Source organism: Calonectris borealis, chromosome 1 (genome assembly GCF_964195595.1).
Source record: "Calonectris borealis chromosome 1, bCalBor7.hap1.2, whole genome shotgun sequence".
In the NCBI taxonomy this organism is placed as follows: domain Eukaryota; kingdom Metazoa; phylum Chordata; class Aves; order Procellariiformes; family Procellariidae; genus Calonectris; species Calonectris borealis.
In genome coordinates, this window is record NC_134312.1 from 692,170 (window position 1) to 707,143 (window position 14,974).

The window sequence follows — 14,974 nt, forward strand, 5'->3', positions numbered from 1 at the left end:
AGCCAAAGCTGCTGCGCCCCAACCTGTTGGTGGGTGAGGAGTGTGTGATGGAGGGGCTCCGTGTGTACCTCATGCCTGATGGACGGGAAGAAGCTGCTGGAGGGAATATTGGTGGTCCACCTCTCCTCCCCGCGGAAGGAGCCATCTTCCTCACCACTTACCGCATCATCTTCAAAGGCACTCCCACGGACCCTCTGGGTAAGGGTCTTGTGCGCACCACATCCTCTGTCTTCAGGGGTTGGTAATGCCTGGGGAGGAGGTGGCTGGTAGCTCTCCTGGAGCAGTGGCTGCAGCTCATCTTGCTGCAGGAGTTGATGATAAGGGCCGCTAGTGATTGCCTTGGGTGAGTGACCGGCCAGCCCTGGGCCTTGCTGGGGGTTGCCACAGCCACCCCAAGCTTGGTGCTTGCTCCCGGTACTACAAAAGGGGTGCTTGTTCTTGCTCTCCACCTTTGGTAGATGATAAATTACTCCTGCCCATCCTAGGCATCATCTACAAGTCGCCATGGGCTGGCTGTAGTATGTCTTAACCTGTTTCTGGCCGCCTTATTCTACGGGGGTCTCTGTGGTGATGGCCACCGAGGGTGGTCCGGTGTGGCTTGGCCGTGTGCTGGGCTGAGGCAGCGGGCTGTGGCTAACCTGTTCCCATGCTTGTGCCCAGTGGGGGAGCAGGTGGTGATCCGATCCTTCCCCATTGCCTCACTGACCAAAGAGAAGAAGATCAATATCCAGGCCCAGGTGGATCAGTTCATCCAGGAGGGCTTGCAGCTGCGCTCGTGCACATTCCAGGTGAGACCATGTGGGGCTGTGGGTGGCTCCTTTGCATTGCACTGTCTCAGCTGAGGAGCACGTTGCTGGTGAGACCCAGCAGGTACGTGGCCATGGCTGGCATCATCCCTTGGGACGAGGCACTCGCTGCCCGGGCTGACGTGGTTTGGGGGTAGTTTTCCTGAGAGGACCAAAGACAACCTCTGTAGCAAGTGACAGGGGGACGCAGGGGAGGTTTGGGTTGGAAGGGACCTTAAAGATCATCCAGTCCAACCCCCCTGCCATGGGCAGGGACACCTTCCACTAGACCAGGTTGCTCAAGGCCCCGTCCAACCTGGCCTTGAACAATTCCAGGGAGGGGGCATCCACAGCTTCTCTGGGCAACCTGTTCCACTGTCCCACCGCCCTCACAGTAAAGAATTTCTTCCTAATATCTAATCTAAGTCTATGCTCTTTCAGTTGAAAACTGTTGTCCTATCACTACATTCCCTGATGAAGAGTCCCTCCCCATCTTTCCTGTAGGCCCCACTTAAGTACTGGGAGGCTGCAGTAAGGTCTCCCCGGAGCCTTCTCTTCTCCAGGCTGAACAACCCCAGCTCCCTCAGCCTGTCCCCACAGGGGAGGTGCTCCAGCTGCAGTCCTGTTGTATGCAGGAGCAACTTCTCGCTCGTTAGCTGGGTGCTCGTTTCCAGCTGCTCCAGTGTCTGCTGGAGCCCTGTAGAGGTGTGAGATGTCCCCACGCTGCACCCTGGGAGGTGGTTCTGCAAAACCTTGTAGCAGGTTTTGGGGAGAGAAGTACAGCAGGGAGAGATGTCACAACGCGAGCAGTTATTCAGCATTTTACATCTTTGAGAGACTTGTGGAGGTAGAGCAATGCTGGGAGGAGAGCACCTAAAACCGCCGTCTGCTCCTTCCTGCCCGTCTTGCACACTCAGAGCCGCAGTGACCGGGCACTGGGGACATCACAGGAGCAGCAGTGCCGGTCTCCAGAAGGAAGGAGTGTGGGACAGAGTAACTGGCCCGGGGGGACAGACAGGGCAGCCTGGCCTGTGCCCGTTGCGGTCCCTGCTCCCGACCAGGATCTGAGCTCTGCCCTGTGCAGTGGGAAGAGCCGGTGGGAAGAGCCCTTCCCAGTCCCCTGGCCCAGCTGTGCTGAGCACGCCGTGACCGACCCTTCAGCCTGCCCTCCGCTGTTCCTGCAGTTGCTGAAGATTGCCTTCGATGAGGAGGTGGCTTCAGACAGCGCCGAGGTCTTCAGGAAGCACCTGCACAAGCTGCGCTACCCTCAGCACGTGCGTGGCACCTTCGCCTTCACCGTGGGGCAGTCACCCAAGCAAGCCATGCAGCCCAAGGCCAAGGAGAAGAACCCCTCGCTCAGGTACCCGTGCCGCGGGGAGAACAGCACGTGGGCTGCGCTTGCCCCTTCCAGGCACTGCAGGGCTTCTCCTCTCCCGCCTCCAGCCCACCCAGCAGATTGCCGCTGGGCAGGGTCACTCGAGGAAGGCTGGGGCACAGACTCCTGAGCTGGAGGTCCCTGAGCCTGCCTTGCTAGACCTCTCCTTGCACGGGATCTCCACTTGGCGAGGGAGGGGACGTGCTGCACGTCCGGCAGCCATCTCCTAACCCCGCGCAGAGGAGCGGTCAAACGTGGGAAGCGGGGTCTTTGCTTCGGTGGCATTCCCTGCCCCGTTGCCCAAGGAGGCGTCTCACGGGAGAGGTTCCAGTGGGCACGAGAGAGCAGGCTCTGCTGTGCCGGAGGACGGGGAGCGCTGCGGGGCAGCGGCAAAGCTCTCTGCGTGGTGCTGACCTGCGGCCAGACCCTGCTCCTGCGCTCGGTGGCTAGGTTGAGCAGTGCTGTAGCGCTGGGGTCTGGTTGCCTCTGTGTTCGCGCTTGGTGTGCCCTGGAGTCTAAGCGTCTCTCCCGTGTGTTTGTGACTCAGCTCCCAGCAGGTGACCGATATGTTCCAGGGCCTGACAGTGGGGGTCATGTCCCTTGGGCACCTTGGCCATTCAACCACGTAAGATGCCTTCACCCTGGGCGGGAGCTTGCGAGGTGGCATTGGCTCAGGCTGCAGCCTTCACTGCTCCCAGGGTTTCTTCTCACCTGCTCTGCATGCACCTGGGCTGTGGGCTCGTCACTCGGGAATGCCCTTTTCCAGGCTGCTGGTCTGGCGTTCAGGTTTGGGGTGCGCGCTCTCACCATCGCAGCAGCGTGGCCTCCGGAGGCGGGCGGTCAGTCATCCTGGTGCTCCACGGCGCTGGGATGGATCCCAGGACGTGCTGAGGGAGCTGTGCCTGCACCACTAACCTCCAGAGACCTGTAAAGCTGCCGGGCCCAGCTCCGGGCCTGGGCACAGTCTCGGAAGTCTGTCTGAACTTGCGAGATGTGCTTTGTCACCTCCCTCCAAGTCTGCTTCCAGTGCCCCACACTATCTGCAAATCTTGTTCCTCCAGTTAGAAAGCCCTCCTATTTCTAGCCACCTTTGTTCTCAGGACAACGTTCTTCCTCGGTCCTAAGACTTACCCTCCCGTGGTAAATGTAGGGAGCCTTTGGATTCCCTCACCGTCTGCTTTGCAAAGCAAAACCAGCCACCTCCTAGTCTCCCTTTGGCCCCTGACTTGATAAGGTGAACTTCTAGAGATCTTCCATCTGCGTAGCTGTAATCCTGGGTTGGACGTGGCCCCTTCCCTGGCTGATGCATATCCCGCATCTCCTTCAATTGTTCCCCTTTGAGCCCAGGGGCTCACCGAGATGGTGATGAGCGCAAGGCCATTCCTGCCTTCAGGAATTCCCGCCTTCTGGAGCTCCGTCATGCGGAGTCTGTTCTGACCATGCAGCCTAATCACCCGTGGGTTTTGGAAGGTCTCCCTTCCCTGCTTTCCCGGGCTGCCCTCAGGAGTGGCTGAGCCCAGCTGCGCTCTCCCTGTCCCTTACGTGGCATTGAGCAGGTCACCTTCCGCAAGCTGCCCCGAGAGGAGGCTGGGCTGGCAGCGTCCCTGCGGTGGATCCCCTGGCCCCTGCCATGAGCAGGAGCCCCCCTCCTCCGGGGACGAGCCAGATCGCTGCCTGTGGGAGCTCCGATGCGGAGGTGTTGGCGTTGGAGCCCGGGGCAAGGCTGGCTTCCCCTCGGGTCGGGAGGCTGGGGCGCCTGCTCAGCCTGGCTGCCCCGTCCAGCCGGGTGCCCTCAGGGAAAGGCAAGCGCTGCAGGCTCTGCCTCTGGCTTGGCGCCCTCCTACAGCTGAGGAATCGGCTCCTCCCTGCCGGGGAGCTGGCAAGTGACATCTCCCCTCCTGTGGTGACAGTGACTTTGACCCCGTGCCTGCAGCCGGTGGTGAGGGATGCTCCTGTCTCTGCTTTGCTCTCGGTGTCACTGAGTGTTGGTGTCTCTAACCCTTCAGGGGCTTCTCTTCTGGCCGCGCTGGGCTGTGGTCACGCACGTGCGGGAGGTGGTGTCAGCTGGCCTCAACCTCTTCTCTGGTTCCAGGACACTCTCCAAAAACCTGGTGAAAAACGCCAAGAAAACAATCGGCCGCCAGTATGTGACGCGAAAGAAATACACGCCGCCCATGTGGGAGCAGCGGAGCAGCCAGCACTTCCCAGAGGACAACGAGGATGAGATCTCAGGTTGGGAGCACACTGAGCAGGGAAGGGAGGCTGTGGGGAGCGGGGCGTTTGCTGGAGCAGGAGCATCTTCCAGCTGGGAGAGGTCTCGGCCGTCACTGCGGGGGAGCAGGCGTGGGAGCTTCCCTGGTGCAGAGGACTGCCACCATGGTCAGTGCTCGTCCACTGGTGGTGGCCAGTCGGCAGCTCAACATACTTCTGATACCTCGCGAGCCCTGCGGAGAACAGGGAGTTCTTTGGTCTGTGGCCTCGGCTCCTCAGATAAAAAGTCACAGATTTAAGCTGCAGCAAGGGAGGTTAAGTTAGACACGAGCAGAGCTTGACTGGTTTGAGAGTAACGAAGGACTGGAAGGGACAGGAGTCCTCTGCGTTGAAGATTACAACCTTCCCAGGTGGGAAGGCCTGTCAGAGAAGACGTGGTGGATGGGATTTAGGGTTTCAGTGGGGAGCGGTGTCTGCGGGGACAGCCCCTCCTGCCGCGTGTGGGGCTGGTCCGGCAGACTGGACGTGGCTGATTTTGGATCTTTCCTTCTGTTCACCGAGATACTTTGGATTCTGCTCCTTTTGTTTGCTCCCCAGTTTGTTTGCAGCGCTTTTCCGCTCGAGGTCTGCCACAAACGTTACGAGCCTCCACTGTGTCCATCATTTAAGTTATTAGCAAAACCACCAGCTGCATTCAGGCCCAGAAGAGACGCCTTTGAGATCCATTGTTGTCCTCCAGTTCTGGCATTAGGAAGTGCATTAGGAGCATTAGGAAAGCCGCCTGCGGAGGGCAGCCACCGAGGGTTGTGTCCACCTGACAGTGATTTTGCCTGGATGGAAGTGTCCCGGCTGAAGGCCTCGCTGGAGCCAGGGTCTTGCCCCTGTTGCCCCCCTCTCCCAGGAGGTTGCTCTCCTCTGAGGGAGGAGATGAGACCAGTGTCATGGAGCAGCTCTGGACAGATCTGTGTTGGGCTGTCGCTCATCTCTCAGTGGTATCAAGTGATGTGAAAGCACCAACGAAATCTGCTCTAACGTCAGCACCCAGGCAGCTGACTTTTCTTTGTGCTTTTAACCTCACAAGAAAAGGCTCTCGCCCCGTGCCCCGTGCCCAGCCCTTTCAGGTGAAGGTGGTGGGAGGGAGCTCCTGTCTCCGCTGGGTTGGGACATGCCTCCAGCCCGGTCGTCTCCTCCAGCCGCACGTGGGATGCCGTGTCTGTGCCGAGGGCCGACCTAGACTCCCCTTTGTCTCCGCAGTGTCTGAGGAGATGGACAGAAGCACTTTGACCCCCACCACCACCATCAAACCTTCGGACAAGATGACCATCAACCACCTGGTGGAGCGAGCCTGCTGCCGCGACTACCAGCGGATGGGGCTGGGCACCCTCAGCAGCAGCCTCACCCGCTCCAAGAACGAGCCCTTCCGCATCTCCACCGTGAACCGCATGTACGCCATTTGCCGGAGGTGAGCCTCAGCGGGGCCGCGGCTGAGGGGGGGGTTCTGCAAGGCTAGGAGAGGACAGCAGGGGTCTTTCCTGGTTTGTGGGAGCTGTGGGGGGGCTCGTGCTGCACCCTGCTGGGCTCTGCAGAGCCTCCGCTCTCTCCTGCAGCTACCCCGGGCTGCTCATCGTGCCACAGAGCATCCAGGACAACACGATCCAGCGGATCTCCCGCTGCTACCGCCAGAACCGCTTCCCCGTGGTGTGCTGGCGAAACTCCCGCACCAAGGCCGTGCTGCTGCGCTCGGGGGGGCTGCACGGCAAGGGCGTCGTGGGCCTCTTCAAGTCCCAGAACGCCCCCACCGCAGGTGCCCGTCCCCTCCGCCCCTGGGCAGCGCCCGTGCCGGGAGCGGGCTGCAGACCCCTCCTCGGGTCTCGCGGCAGAGCGGTGATGCTCGCGGCTCTCCTCCTAGGCCCCTCGCAGACGGACTCCACCAGTTTGGAGCAGGAGAAGTACCTGCAGGCTGTGATCAACTCCATGCCGCACTACGCCGACGCCAGCGGGCGCAACACGCTCAGCGGCTTCACCTCCGCGCACATGAGCAGCTCAGGTGAGGAGCTCGGTCGCAGGCTGCAGCGCGGCGGGGACGCAGGAGGGCTCATGCTCGCGTGCGTGGGGCCCAGCCGCGGGTCGTGCTGTCCGTCCCAGAGCCTGGGCAGCCAGGTGAGCTGCTGTCCCTGGTCTGCCACGTCAGAGGAGGCAGCAGAGCCTTCCCAGCGTGCTCTCCAGAGCTCCCAGCTCCGTGGCTGGGGGTGGGGACGGGTTTTGGGAGCTGCGAGCACTGGGAGCCCCAGAGTGTGCTCGGATCCAGGCGCTCGCTGAGGACCTGGCGGGGACAGACCCCGCCAGCTGAGATCCCGGCACCGTTTGCACCCCGGCGCAGCGGGCAGCGGTGCTCGGGGTCTGTTGCGGGAAGCCTCGGTAAGTCTCTGCCTCCCTTGCTCTCGAGCAGCCTGCCCTTTCCTGCTGGGGCAGAGCTGCCCGTCGCTGCCCTGCCGCGCTCCGGTGTCATTCGTCCTCTGTCCCAGCCATTCCACCCCATCACTGCTGCAGAGGTGTCCGGGGGCCAGAGGGACCGTGGGGGAACCCAGCCAGGGGCTCCCTGCAGCCTGGGAAGGAGAGGACTTGCCGAAAGCCCCTCCGAGGCCTCTCCCCTGGCGTGGGGGAACGTGTCCAGAGCCGTGGCTGAAGGAGGGAGGGTCAGAGCAGCGGTGGGACCTGGCGTGGTGGCGAGGGAGCCGCAGAGCTGCGGCAGTGCCTGGGTGATCCCCCACGGTGCGAAGCGCCTGGGGCAGAGCTGCGGGGGGGTCGAGCCCCCGCTCGCACTGCTGCACCAGGTGCCTTTTCGCTGTGGCTCCAGCTGGAGGGTGTTTCCCGCATGCTGGCCTCCTGGTCCCGGCCCCAGGCGCTCCTGCTTGCTGCTGCTTTCTCTCTCTGGCCCCTTCCCCTCCCTCCCAAGCAGTTGTGGGGAGGCAAGGCGGGAGGGCCCCTCTGGAGCAGCACAACGAGGCCGAGAGCTGACGTTTTGTTGGTGCTACAGATTTCTCCGACAAGAGACAGCCTAAGCTGGGATCGCTCATGAAGCAGGTGATGGGAGGGAAGGACGATGGGCCCGGTACTATTAGCCGCGGAGGTGAGGACGTGCGAGTGAACGCTGCCTCGTGGGGGCCTCGCGAAGGCCCCTGGCTCGGGGCAGCTCTTGTAGAGTAGATGCTTCCCCTTTGCTCCCCCCGAGCTCTCTGCCGTGGGGCAGCTGCAGGGAGGGAGGGAGGGACCTGCTGCAGCACCCCGGAGCCATCTCGTTCATCCCACTCATTGCTCCAGTCGCTCCGTCCGGGTCCCCGGGCGCCTCTTCCCGCCCGGCCCGCCTCCGCCCAGCGAGAGCGTGGGTCCTCCTCGCCCCGGTGCCCTCGCTGAGGTTGCTTTCGTCCTGTGCTCTCAGGGCTCGGTCACAGAGCTAGGGTCATCACTCTCTCCACCCCCAAGTGCGTGTCGGCGAAGGGCCGCGAGACGCCCCGAGGTACGGTACCGCCGGCCGCCTAACCACCACCCGGGTGCTAACCTGACCGACTGACCCCCCCCACACACACTCCCACCCTTCACACGACTAATGCCCCAGTAACACCCCACCTCAGCCCGCTAACGCCTCCACTGAGCATGTCACTGGCTCGCTCAGCTCGCGGTGCCAGCGGTAAGTACCGGGCCGGTCCCCAGCTGATCCCGCAACGTCCTCTCAGGTTTGCTTTAGGCTCCTTGCGCATCTGCTGGTGCTTGGGTGGTGGTGGCCAGGGAGAGGGTCTGGCTGGCCGGGAAGGGGCAGGTCCTGGCGGTGCGGGCACAGGGCTGGGGCAGGAGCACGGTGCGGCTGCGCAGGTGATGGGACGCGGAGCCGCCAGGGCTGGTCTCCGTATCCACCGGGCAGGAAATCCTACGGCACCCAGCAAGGAGAAGGAGCAAAAGCAAACCTGGTTCCCAGCATCTTCCCGGCATGTGCTCCCAGGGCGCTGGGCTGCGGGGCGGCGGCAGCTCGGCTTTCGTTGCCCGCTGCTCGCCCCCGCGCCAGCCCGGCCGGGGGGACGCGGACGCCAGCGCAGCCCGCGAGCCAGCCGGGGACCCCCAGCCTGACGGCAGCTGTCTTGCAGGCAAGTGGGGCAGCATCCGAGCCAGCGGGCGCATGAGCAGCTACGCCCTGAACATGGAGATTGGGTCGCGCCTGGCTGGGAAGGACCTGCTGGGTGCCCAGCACAACGGCACCCCCTCGGAGGCCAGCTTCCTGCGCCAGCACCGCGCCTCGCTCTACATCATCGGGGACAAGTCGCAGCTGAAGGTAACCCCGACGCCTGGCGACAGCCTCCTCGGGGGGGACAGGGGTGGCGGTGGGTCTGCTCGGGCGTCTCCCTGGACGGCGCTGATTCTCTCCTCCCTCAGGGGGTGAAACCGGACCCGCTGCAGCACTGGGAGGTGGTTCCCATCGAGGTGTTCGACGTGCGGCAGGTGAAGGCCAGCTTCAAGAAGCTGATGAAGGCCTGCGTGCCCGGCTGCCCCTCCACGGACCCCAGCGTCGCCTACTTGCGGTCCCTGGAGGAATCCGAGTGGCTGTCCCAGGTCAGTTGTCACCCAAAGCCTGGAGGGGCCCAGGTCCGTCCCCGCGGTAGGAGGGCATGTGCTCTTACCTCCTGGCAAAGTGAGAGTGGGCGTCCAGGTGCCCCCTCCAGAGCATCGCTGTGGCACGGAGTGGGGACGCTAAGGGAGCAAGGTTGGTACGAGGAACGAGAATAAAACGGTCGGGAGTACTGCTCCGTGGTGCTGCACGTGAGCTGTGCGTGTCGGGGGCAGCCGCCGGCTGGGGGAGCAGGGCAGGACCTGGGGGATGGCAGAACTCCGTAAAGGGGTCGGTGCAAGGCGGTGCCTGCAGTAGCCGGGGTGACCCCGGTGGCTGCTGCTCTGCAAGACTGGTCCCGCTGCGGAGCTGCTGTGGGACTGGACCCTCTGGCTGCTGGAGGGAGCGAGGGGCCCACGGCTCTGCTCAGGACCCACGGCTCTGCTGTGATGTGGCGATTCTGCCTCTCCGGCCCTGCCGTTGGAGACGCAGGGTGCTGCTCAGTGTCTGAGCGTGGGGGTTGTGTGTCGTGGCCCCGCGTAACCCCTGTGCTCTGCTTCACTTGGCTCACCCGCTTCCAGGAGAAAGGGTCACTTTGCACAATGTCCAGCAAATGAGTTTCCTGCACCCTAGTAACTCTTGGCCCTTGCGCTGGCAGATCCATAAGATCCTGCAGATTTCGGTGTTGGTGGTGGAGCTCCTGGACACGGGCTCCTCCGTGCTGGTCAGTCTGGAGGACGGCTGGGACATCACCACGCAGGTAGGAGCCCTACAGCTGCCACACGCGACGGCTGCCCGTGGGCGTCTCCCCACGAGCATCTCGAGCCCCCCTGTCCCTGCAGGTGGTCTCCTTGGTGCAGCTGCTGTCGGACCCCTACTACCGGACGCTGGAGGGCTTCCGCCTGCTCGTGGAGAAGGAGTGGCTGTCCTTCGGGCACCGCTTCAGCCACCGCGGCGCCCAGACCCTGGCTGGCCAGAGCAGCGGTTTTGCCCCCATCTTCCTGCAGTTCCTGGACTGCGTACATCAGGTGAGCTCCGAGCGCGCCGGCTCTGCACCGGGGCTGGTTGGCTCCTTGTGCAGCGGGGAGCAGGTCCAGAGCCAGCCTGCAGTGTCTGGGTCCCGGGAGCTCTCACCCGTGCTGCTCCTTGCAGATCCACCTGCAGTTCCCCATGGAGTTCGAGTTCAGCCAGTACTACCTGAAGTTCCTCAGCTACCACTACATTTCCAACCGTTTCCGGACGTTCCTGCTGGACTCGGACTACGAGCGCATCGAGCTGGGTGAGGGCAGTGCGCGGGGCCCACAGCGGACGGCAGCCCAGTGCCTTGCCCCAAATAATGCCCCTTCCCGCTCTCTTCTCCGCAGGCCTCCTTTACGAGGAGAAGGGCGAGCGGAAGAGCCAGCAGGTCTACAAGTCCATCTGGGATTACATCGACCGGCTGAACAAGAAAGCCCCCATCTTCTTCAACTACATGTATGCCCCTGAGGATGGGGAGGTGAGAGCTCTGCTCCTGCCCTGGGCCAGCCCAGCCCAGCCCAACCCCCGCGCGCCGCAGCGGGCTCGGACGGGGCTTTCCAGGGGCACCCCGGGGTCTTCTCGCCCGCGTGGAGCCGAGCGAGCAGCCCCATGTCGGCTGGACCATGGCGTTTGCCCACCTGAGTGGTTTTGCCCGGCTGCCGCACCGGGGCCCTGGGGAGGGTGCCTGCCGCCTCGGGGGCACGAGCAGAGTCAGGCCCCTGTGAGCTGAGTCCCTGCGGAGGAGTCGGGGGGCCGTAGGTGAGGCTGCAGGAGGTCCCGAGCTGGAGCTGTCAGGGTCTCATCTTGGGCTCTTCACCACCACAAGCTGGGAACGTCCTTCCTCGGGGGGAGGACGCGGCAGCTTCTGGCACGTGGCCTCGGCTGTTTGGCAGCGCAGGGGGCTGCTCTCTGCCCATGCGGCCGAGCTGCTCAGGGCTCTCGTTTGGTCTGGGCTCCATCTTGGCCAAAGCTGGGAGCAGCTCTGCCTTTCTCCAGCCCAGCATCGCCTTTTCCTGACCAGCCCGCAGCCTTCCAGCCTCAGCTGCGCTTGTTACTGGTCAGAAAGCATCGCCCTTGGGGAAAGCGTGTTGTGAAGGGACTCATTTCCCATCTGGACAGGTTGTCCCTGCAGCATGGCCAGGGACGTGCCCTGCCTGGACGCTGCTGCCCTTCCTGAGCATCACCCTGCTTCTTCCACAGGTGCTAAGGCCGTACAGCAACATTTCCAACCTGAAGGTATGGGATTACTATACGGAGGAGACGCTTTCCGAGGGCCCCTCCTATGACTGGGAGCTGGCGCAGGGGCAGCCGGAGCACGTTGAGGAGGCGGATCGGCAGGACACCAGTGCCCCCCAGACGAAGCGCAAGATCATCTGGCCGTGCTACGACAACCGCAGCCGCGTGGAGCCCGACGCCATCTCCAAACTGCTGGAGGTGAGCGCAGCTGGCGGCGGCATCATCTGTGCATTGCTTCTGGGTTTGGCCCTGGCCTGGGCTCCCCATCATGACCCCACGGGTGGGACGCTGCCCCGCGCACACAGTGGGACAGGGTTGTGGCAGGGTTGGAGTCGGTCGGGTCCCCAGGACAGGGATAGTGGTCCCATGGGGTCCCAGGGGTCTTGTCCCCTCCTGGGATGATGCCTGAATCCCCCTGCAGGAGCTGCACAACCTGGAGATGGAGCTGGGGCAGGTCCCAGAGCGCTGGAAGGACACATGGGACAAGGTTAAAGCTTCCCAGCGCACCGAGGCGCGGCAGGAGGGCAGCCGGGTAGGTTTGGGGGCTGTGTGACGGGTGCCAGCGTTGGCTTTGCCCAAGGGCGCCCTGACCGAAGTGGGTACTTGCTCCCACAGCCTGGGGCCGAGGAGGGGTGCTGGTGCTCGGCCCCCAGGCTGGGTGTGCCCAAGGGGCGCGGGGCCATCCTCCCCCTCACACTGTGCTCTGCTCCCCGCAGACCCCCAGCTCCCTGCTGATGTCCTCCGGCCTCTCCCACCACCGGCGCTCGCTGGGCGTGTACCTGCAGGAGAGCGGGGTGGGCTCCACCCTCAACCTCAGCCTCGACAGCGACACCAGCAGCACCTCCACCCCCTCCAGCGGGAAGCAGGGCGGCCGCAAGAGCACCAGCACGCTCTACAGCCAGTTCCAGATGTCGGAGAGCGAGAACAGGCAGGCGGGGGGCTCAGGGCGCCGGGGGCTGCCGGTGACGCTGGGAGGGGGATCCCTCTCTGGGGAGGGGTGAAGGCTTGTGGGGTCTGCAGAGCGCGGACCCCGATCGCTTCTCGTCCCCGCTGACGCTGGGATGGCACAGACCGAACTGCCCTTCAGCCCCTCTCTGCTTTCCACCCTAACGCGCTGCCTGGCTCCTGCAGGTCCTACGAGGGGTCGCTGTACAAGAAAGGAGCCTTCATGAAGCCGTGGAAGCCTCGCTGGTTCGTGCTGGATAAAACCAAACACCAGGTACTGCGGGGCAGGGCACGGCGAGGGGCGGGTGAGCCCCGGGGTCTGTCCTTCCCTCCCTCCCTGCCTGAGCTCTGACGCACGCGGGACCTCTCCCTGCAGCTGCGGTACTACGACAGCCGGATGGACACGGAGTGCAAAGGGGTCATTGATCTGGCCGAGGTGGAGTCCATCACCCCAGGAACCCCCACCATGGGGGCCCCCAAGACGGTGGACGAGAAAGCCTTCTTCGATGTGAGTGTGGCACAGAGCTGCACCTTAGGGAAAGGAGCTCGGCAGCCCGTGGCCCCACCGCGGAGCCCAGCCATTTGCTCCGGCAGCACCAGGCTCCAGGGGCTGCGGTGCTGCTGGCTCGCCGGGTGCAGCTGCCCGGCCCCGCTCACCTCCCCTCTCCTCCCCTGCAGCTGAAGACGACAAAACGAGTTTACAATTTCTGCGCCCAGGATGTGCAGCTAGCCCAGCAGTGGATCGACCGCATCCAGAGCTGCTTGTCGGACGCGTGAGACTGGCTCAGAGGAGCCTCTATTCCAGGCACAGAGTCTCCCGGGCCCCAGCACGCGGAGCAGAGGCAGTGCCCAGGCTCACGTCCGAGCCGGGGCTGTGACTGACTGGAGCGGAGGAGACGGCCTGCCTTCCCGTCTGCCACGGGTGTGCGGTGCTGGGGAGCCCGCGGCCACGCACCCCCCAGGCGGCAGCGGGGCAGGACCAGTACGTTACACTATGGTGGGACTGTGTAGTGGAGGAATTCTTCGCATTGAAGCAGGCTGGGGGCGCGGGCGGGAGCCTGTCCTGCTCTGTCCTCCCAGGCCTGTCTGAGCCCTGTAATTACTGTGTGTCCTCTCTGCACCTCCCGCGCCGGGCGGCCCCGCTCCAGCTCTCTGCGGCAGCAGGGGTGTCGTCAGCCGGCAGGAGAGGGTGCCCCTCGCCTCCACCCGCCCCGTGCTGCTGGAGAAAGCAGGAGCTGCCTGCCTGCCTCGTCCTCCCCACGGCTTGCATGTCTGCCAGAGCATCCATGGGGACAAGCAGCCCTGCTCCTTCCTGACCTGGTGCCGCTGCCCTGTGGTCCAGTAGCTGGCCTGTGCGTGTCCTGGGCTCTGCTCCCATCTTGCTGGATCTGGGGATCTGCAGCTCAGGGTGCCCGTGTTCCTGGAGGTGACTCGCCTGAGCACTGGGACCATCCTGCCCGGCCGGCGTCCCCCTGGCAGCAGCGGGCAGCACGTCCCAGCCCTTGAGCCTCGGCTGTCCCGGACTTGCACAGGAACACGTGAGCACGGCTGCTGCCTGCCCGGGGATGTTGGCAGTTGTAGCTGCAGGCGCTGGGCTCTGTGTCTCAGGAGGGGACGTGGATGTGGCCACTGCTCCCAGTGTGACAAAGGGGCTCCCTGTCCTGGCTGGGGCACAGGCTCTACCTCCGCAGTCAGGCTCGCTGTCACGGGGGGACACGTTCCCGCGGGAGGTGCCAAATGCTGCAGCCTCCTCGGCACCCGGCTGAGGTCCCCTCTCTCGCCGCTCAGCACGCGCAGTCCCTTGCCTGGGGAGAGGACCAGCCCAGCCCCTGGGACCGAGGGCTCCTGCTCGGCTGCAGCGGGGGCCTCTGTGGCCAAGGGTCCCCGCCGGCAGTGACGCCAGGGCTGGGATGCGGCTGGCACAGCAGCGCTGGCAGGTGCCACCCGGTCTCTTTGCACAGGTCACCCCCCGCGCCCTCCTGTGGGACGGAGGGGGCAGCACCTCGGAGGGCACCGCACAGCGCTGCCCGCTTCTCCCCACCGCCTCGGGGCTCTTCCCCGCCCCGAGCCCCCAGCCCCCCGTGCTTGTGCTCTGCCCGCGCTGTCAGGCCCAGCCCTTGGCAGAGGGGTCTCGGCAGGAGCCCTCGGCCCCGCGGGAGGGCAGGTTTGCCCTGCAGCAGCGCAGCGCTGCTGGGGACCGCGCGTCCCACCACCCGCTGCCACCTCCCTGCTTGTTGCTGTCACAGTGTCAGTGCAAAGGGGGAATCTCGGTACAGAAACGGATCCTGCAGCACCTCACCCCTCCCCTGCACTGGTGTGAACGTGGCGGGGGGGTTTGGCCCCGCTCCACCCGAGGGTCGCTTGCCGGGAAACCTGCAGAGGCGTTGCAAGGTCGCTCAGGACCTGCTGCCATCCGGCCGCTGGACAGGACCCGGCCTCCGCAGCCCTCCCCGCCCGGCAGAGCCCCCGCGCCGGCTGGGGCCCGACCCTCCTGCCTCCCCGCAAGCTCGGCCAGCTCGTCTACCTGTCTTGTTTTTAAAGGAGTACAATGTTTTATTTCAGTGCAGAGATCTTTGTACAGTCTTAACCCCCGGCTCCCCTCTTTGTTTTATTGTACAATAATGGCTGTGGCAGGTAGCTGGTGTAACATGGAGGTTTTTTGTAACTTACCTGAGCAGTTGTAGATTATTGAAGTTTCTGTACATTGTGTCAAACATACAGAGTCCTTGTATTGTATTGTGCCTAGAGGAAAAAGGTTATTATATAAAGAGAAAACTAACTGAATTTAATAAAAAAATTAATATGACA

General features: G+C 63.8%; 1 protein-coding gene across 6 annotated transcripts in view; it reads left to right on the forward strand.

Moving 5' to 3' along the window:
- Window positions 1-14,974, forward strand: part of SBF1 (SET binding factor 1) — an 88,225-nt gene extending 73,251 nt beyond the window's left edge. For 3 of the 6 annotated variants that reach the window (XM_075141058.1, XM_075141081.1, XM_075141089.1), the window contains 21 exons: window positions 3-198; window positions 661-788; window positions 1,970-2,145; window positions 4,253-4,392; window positions 5,626-5,833; window positions 5,979-6,175; window positions 6,281-6,418; window positions 7,409-7,501; window positions 7,811-7,888; window positions 8,511-8,695; window positions 8,797-8,973; window positions 9,627-9,728; window positions 9,811-9,996; window positions 10,121-10,247; window positions 10,333-10,463; window positions 11,186-11,419; window positions 11,643-11,753; window positions 11,938-12,149; window positions 12,353-12,440; window positions 12,543-12,674; window positions 12,845-14,974. In XM_075141058.1, coding sequence (XP_074997159.1) covers window positions 3-198; window positions 661-788; window positions 1,970-2,145; window positions 4,253-4,392; window positions 5,626-5,833; window positions 5,979-6,175; window positions 6,281-6,418; window positions 7,409-7,501; window positions 7,811-7,888; window positions 8,511-8,695; window positions 8,797-8,973; window positions 9,627-9,728; window positions 9,811-9,996; window positions 10,121-10,247; window positions 10,333-10,463; window positions 11,186-11,419; window positions 11,643-11,753; window positions 11,938-12,149; window positions 12,353-12,440; window positions 12,543-12,674; window positions 12,845-12,943 — 3,138 coding nt within the window. In that variant the 3' untranslated portion in view covers window positions 12,944-14,974. The remainder of the gene's footprint in view (window positions 1-2; window positions 199-660; window positions 789-1,969; window positions 2,146-4,252; window positions 4,393-5,625; window positions 5,834-5,978; window positions 6,176-6,280; window positions 6,419-7,408; window positions 7,502-7,810; window positions 7,889-8,510; window positions 8,696-8,796; window positions 8,974-9,626; window positions 9,729-9,810; window positions 9,997-10,120; window positions 10,248-10,332; window positions 10,464-11,185; window positions 11,420-11,642; window positions 11,754-11,937; window positions 12,150-12,352; window positions 12,441-12,542; window positions 12,675-12,844) is intronic. The other 3 variants (XM_075141064.1, XM_075141072.1, XM_075141074.1) reach the window with 3 other exon arrangements.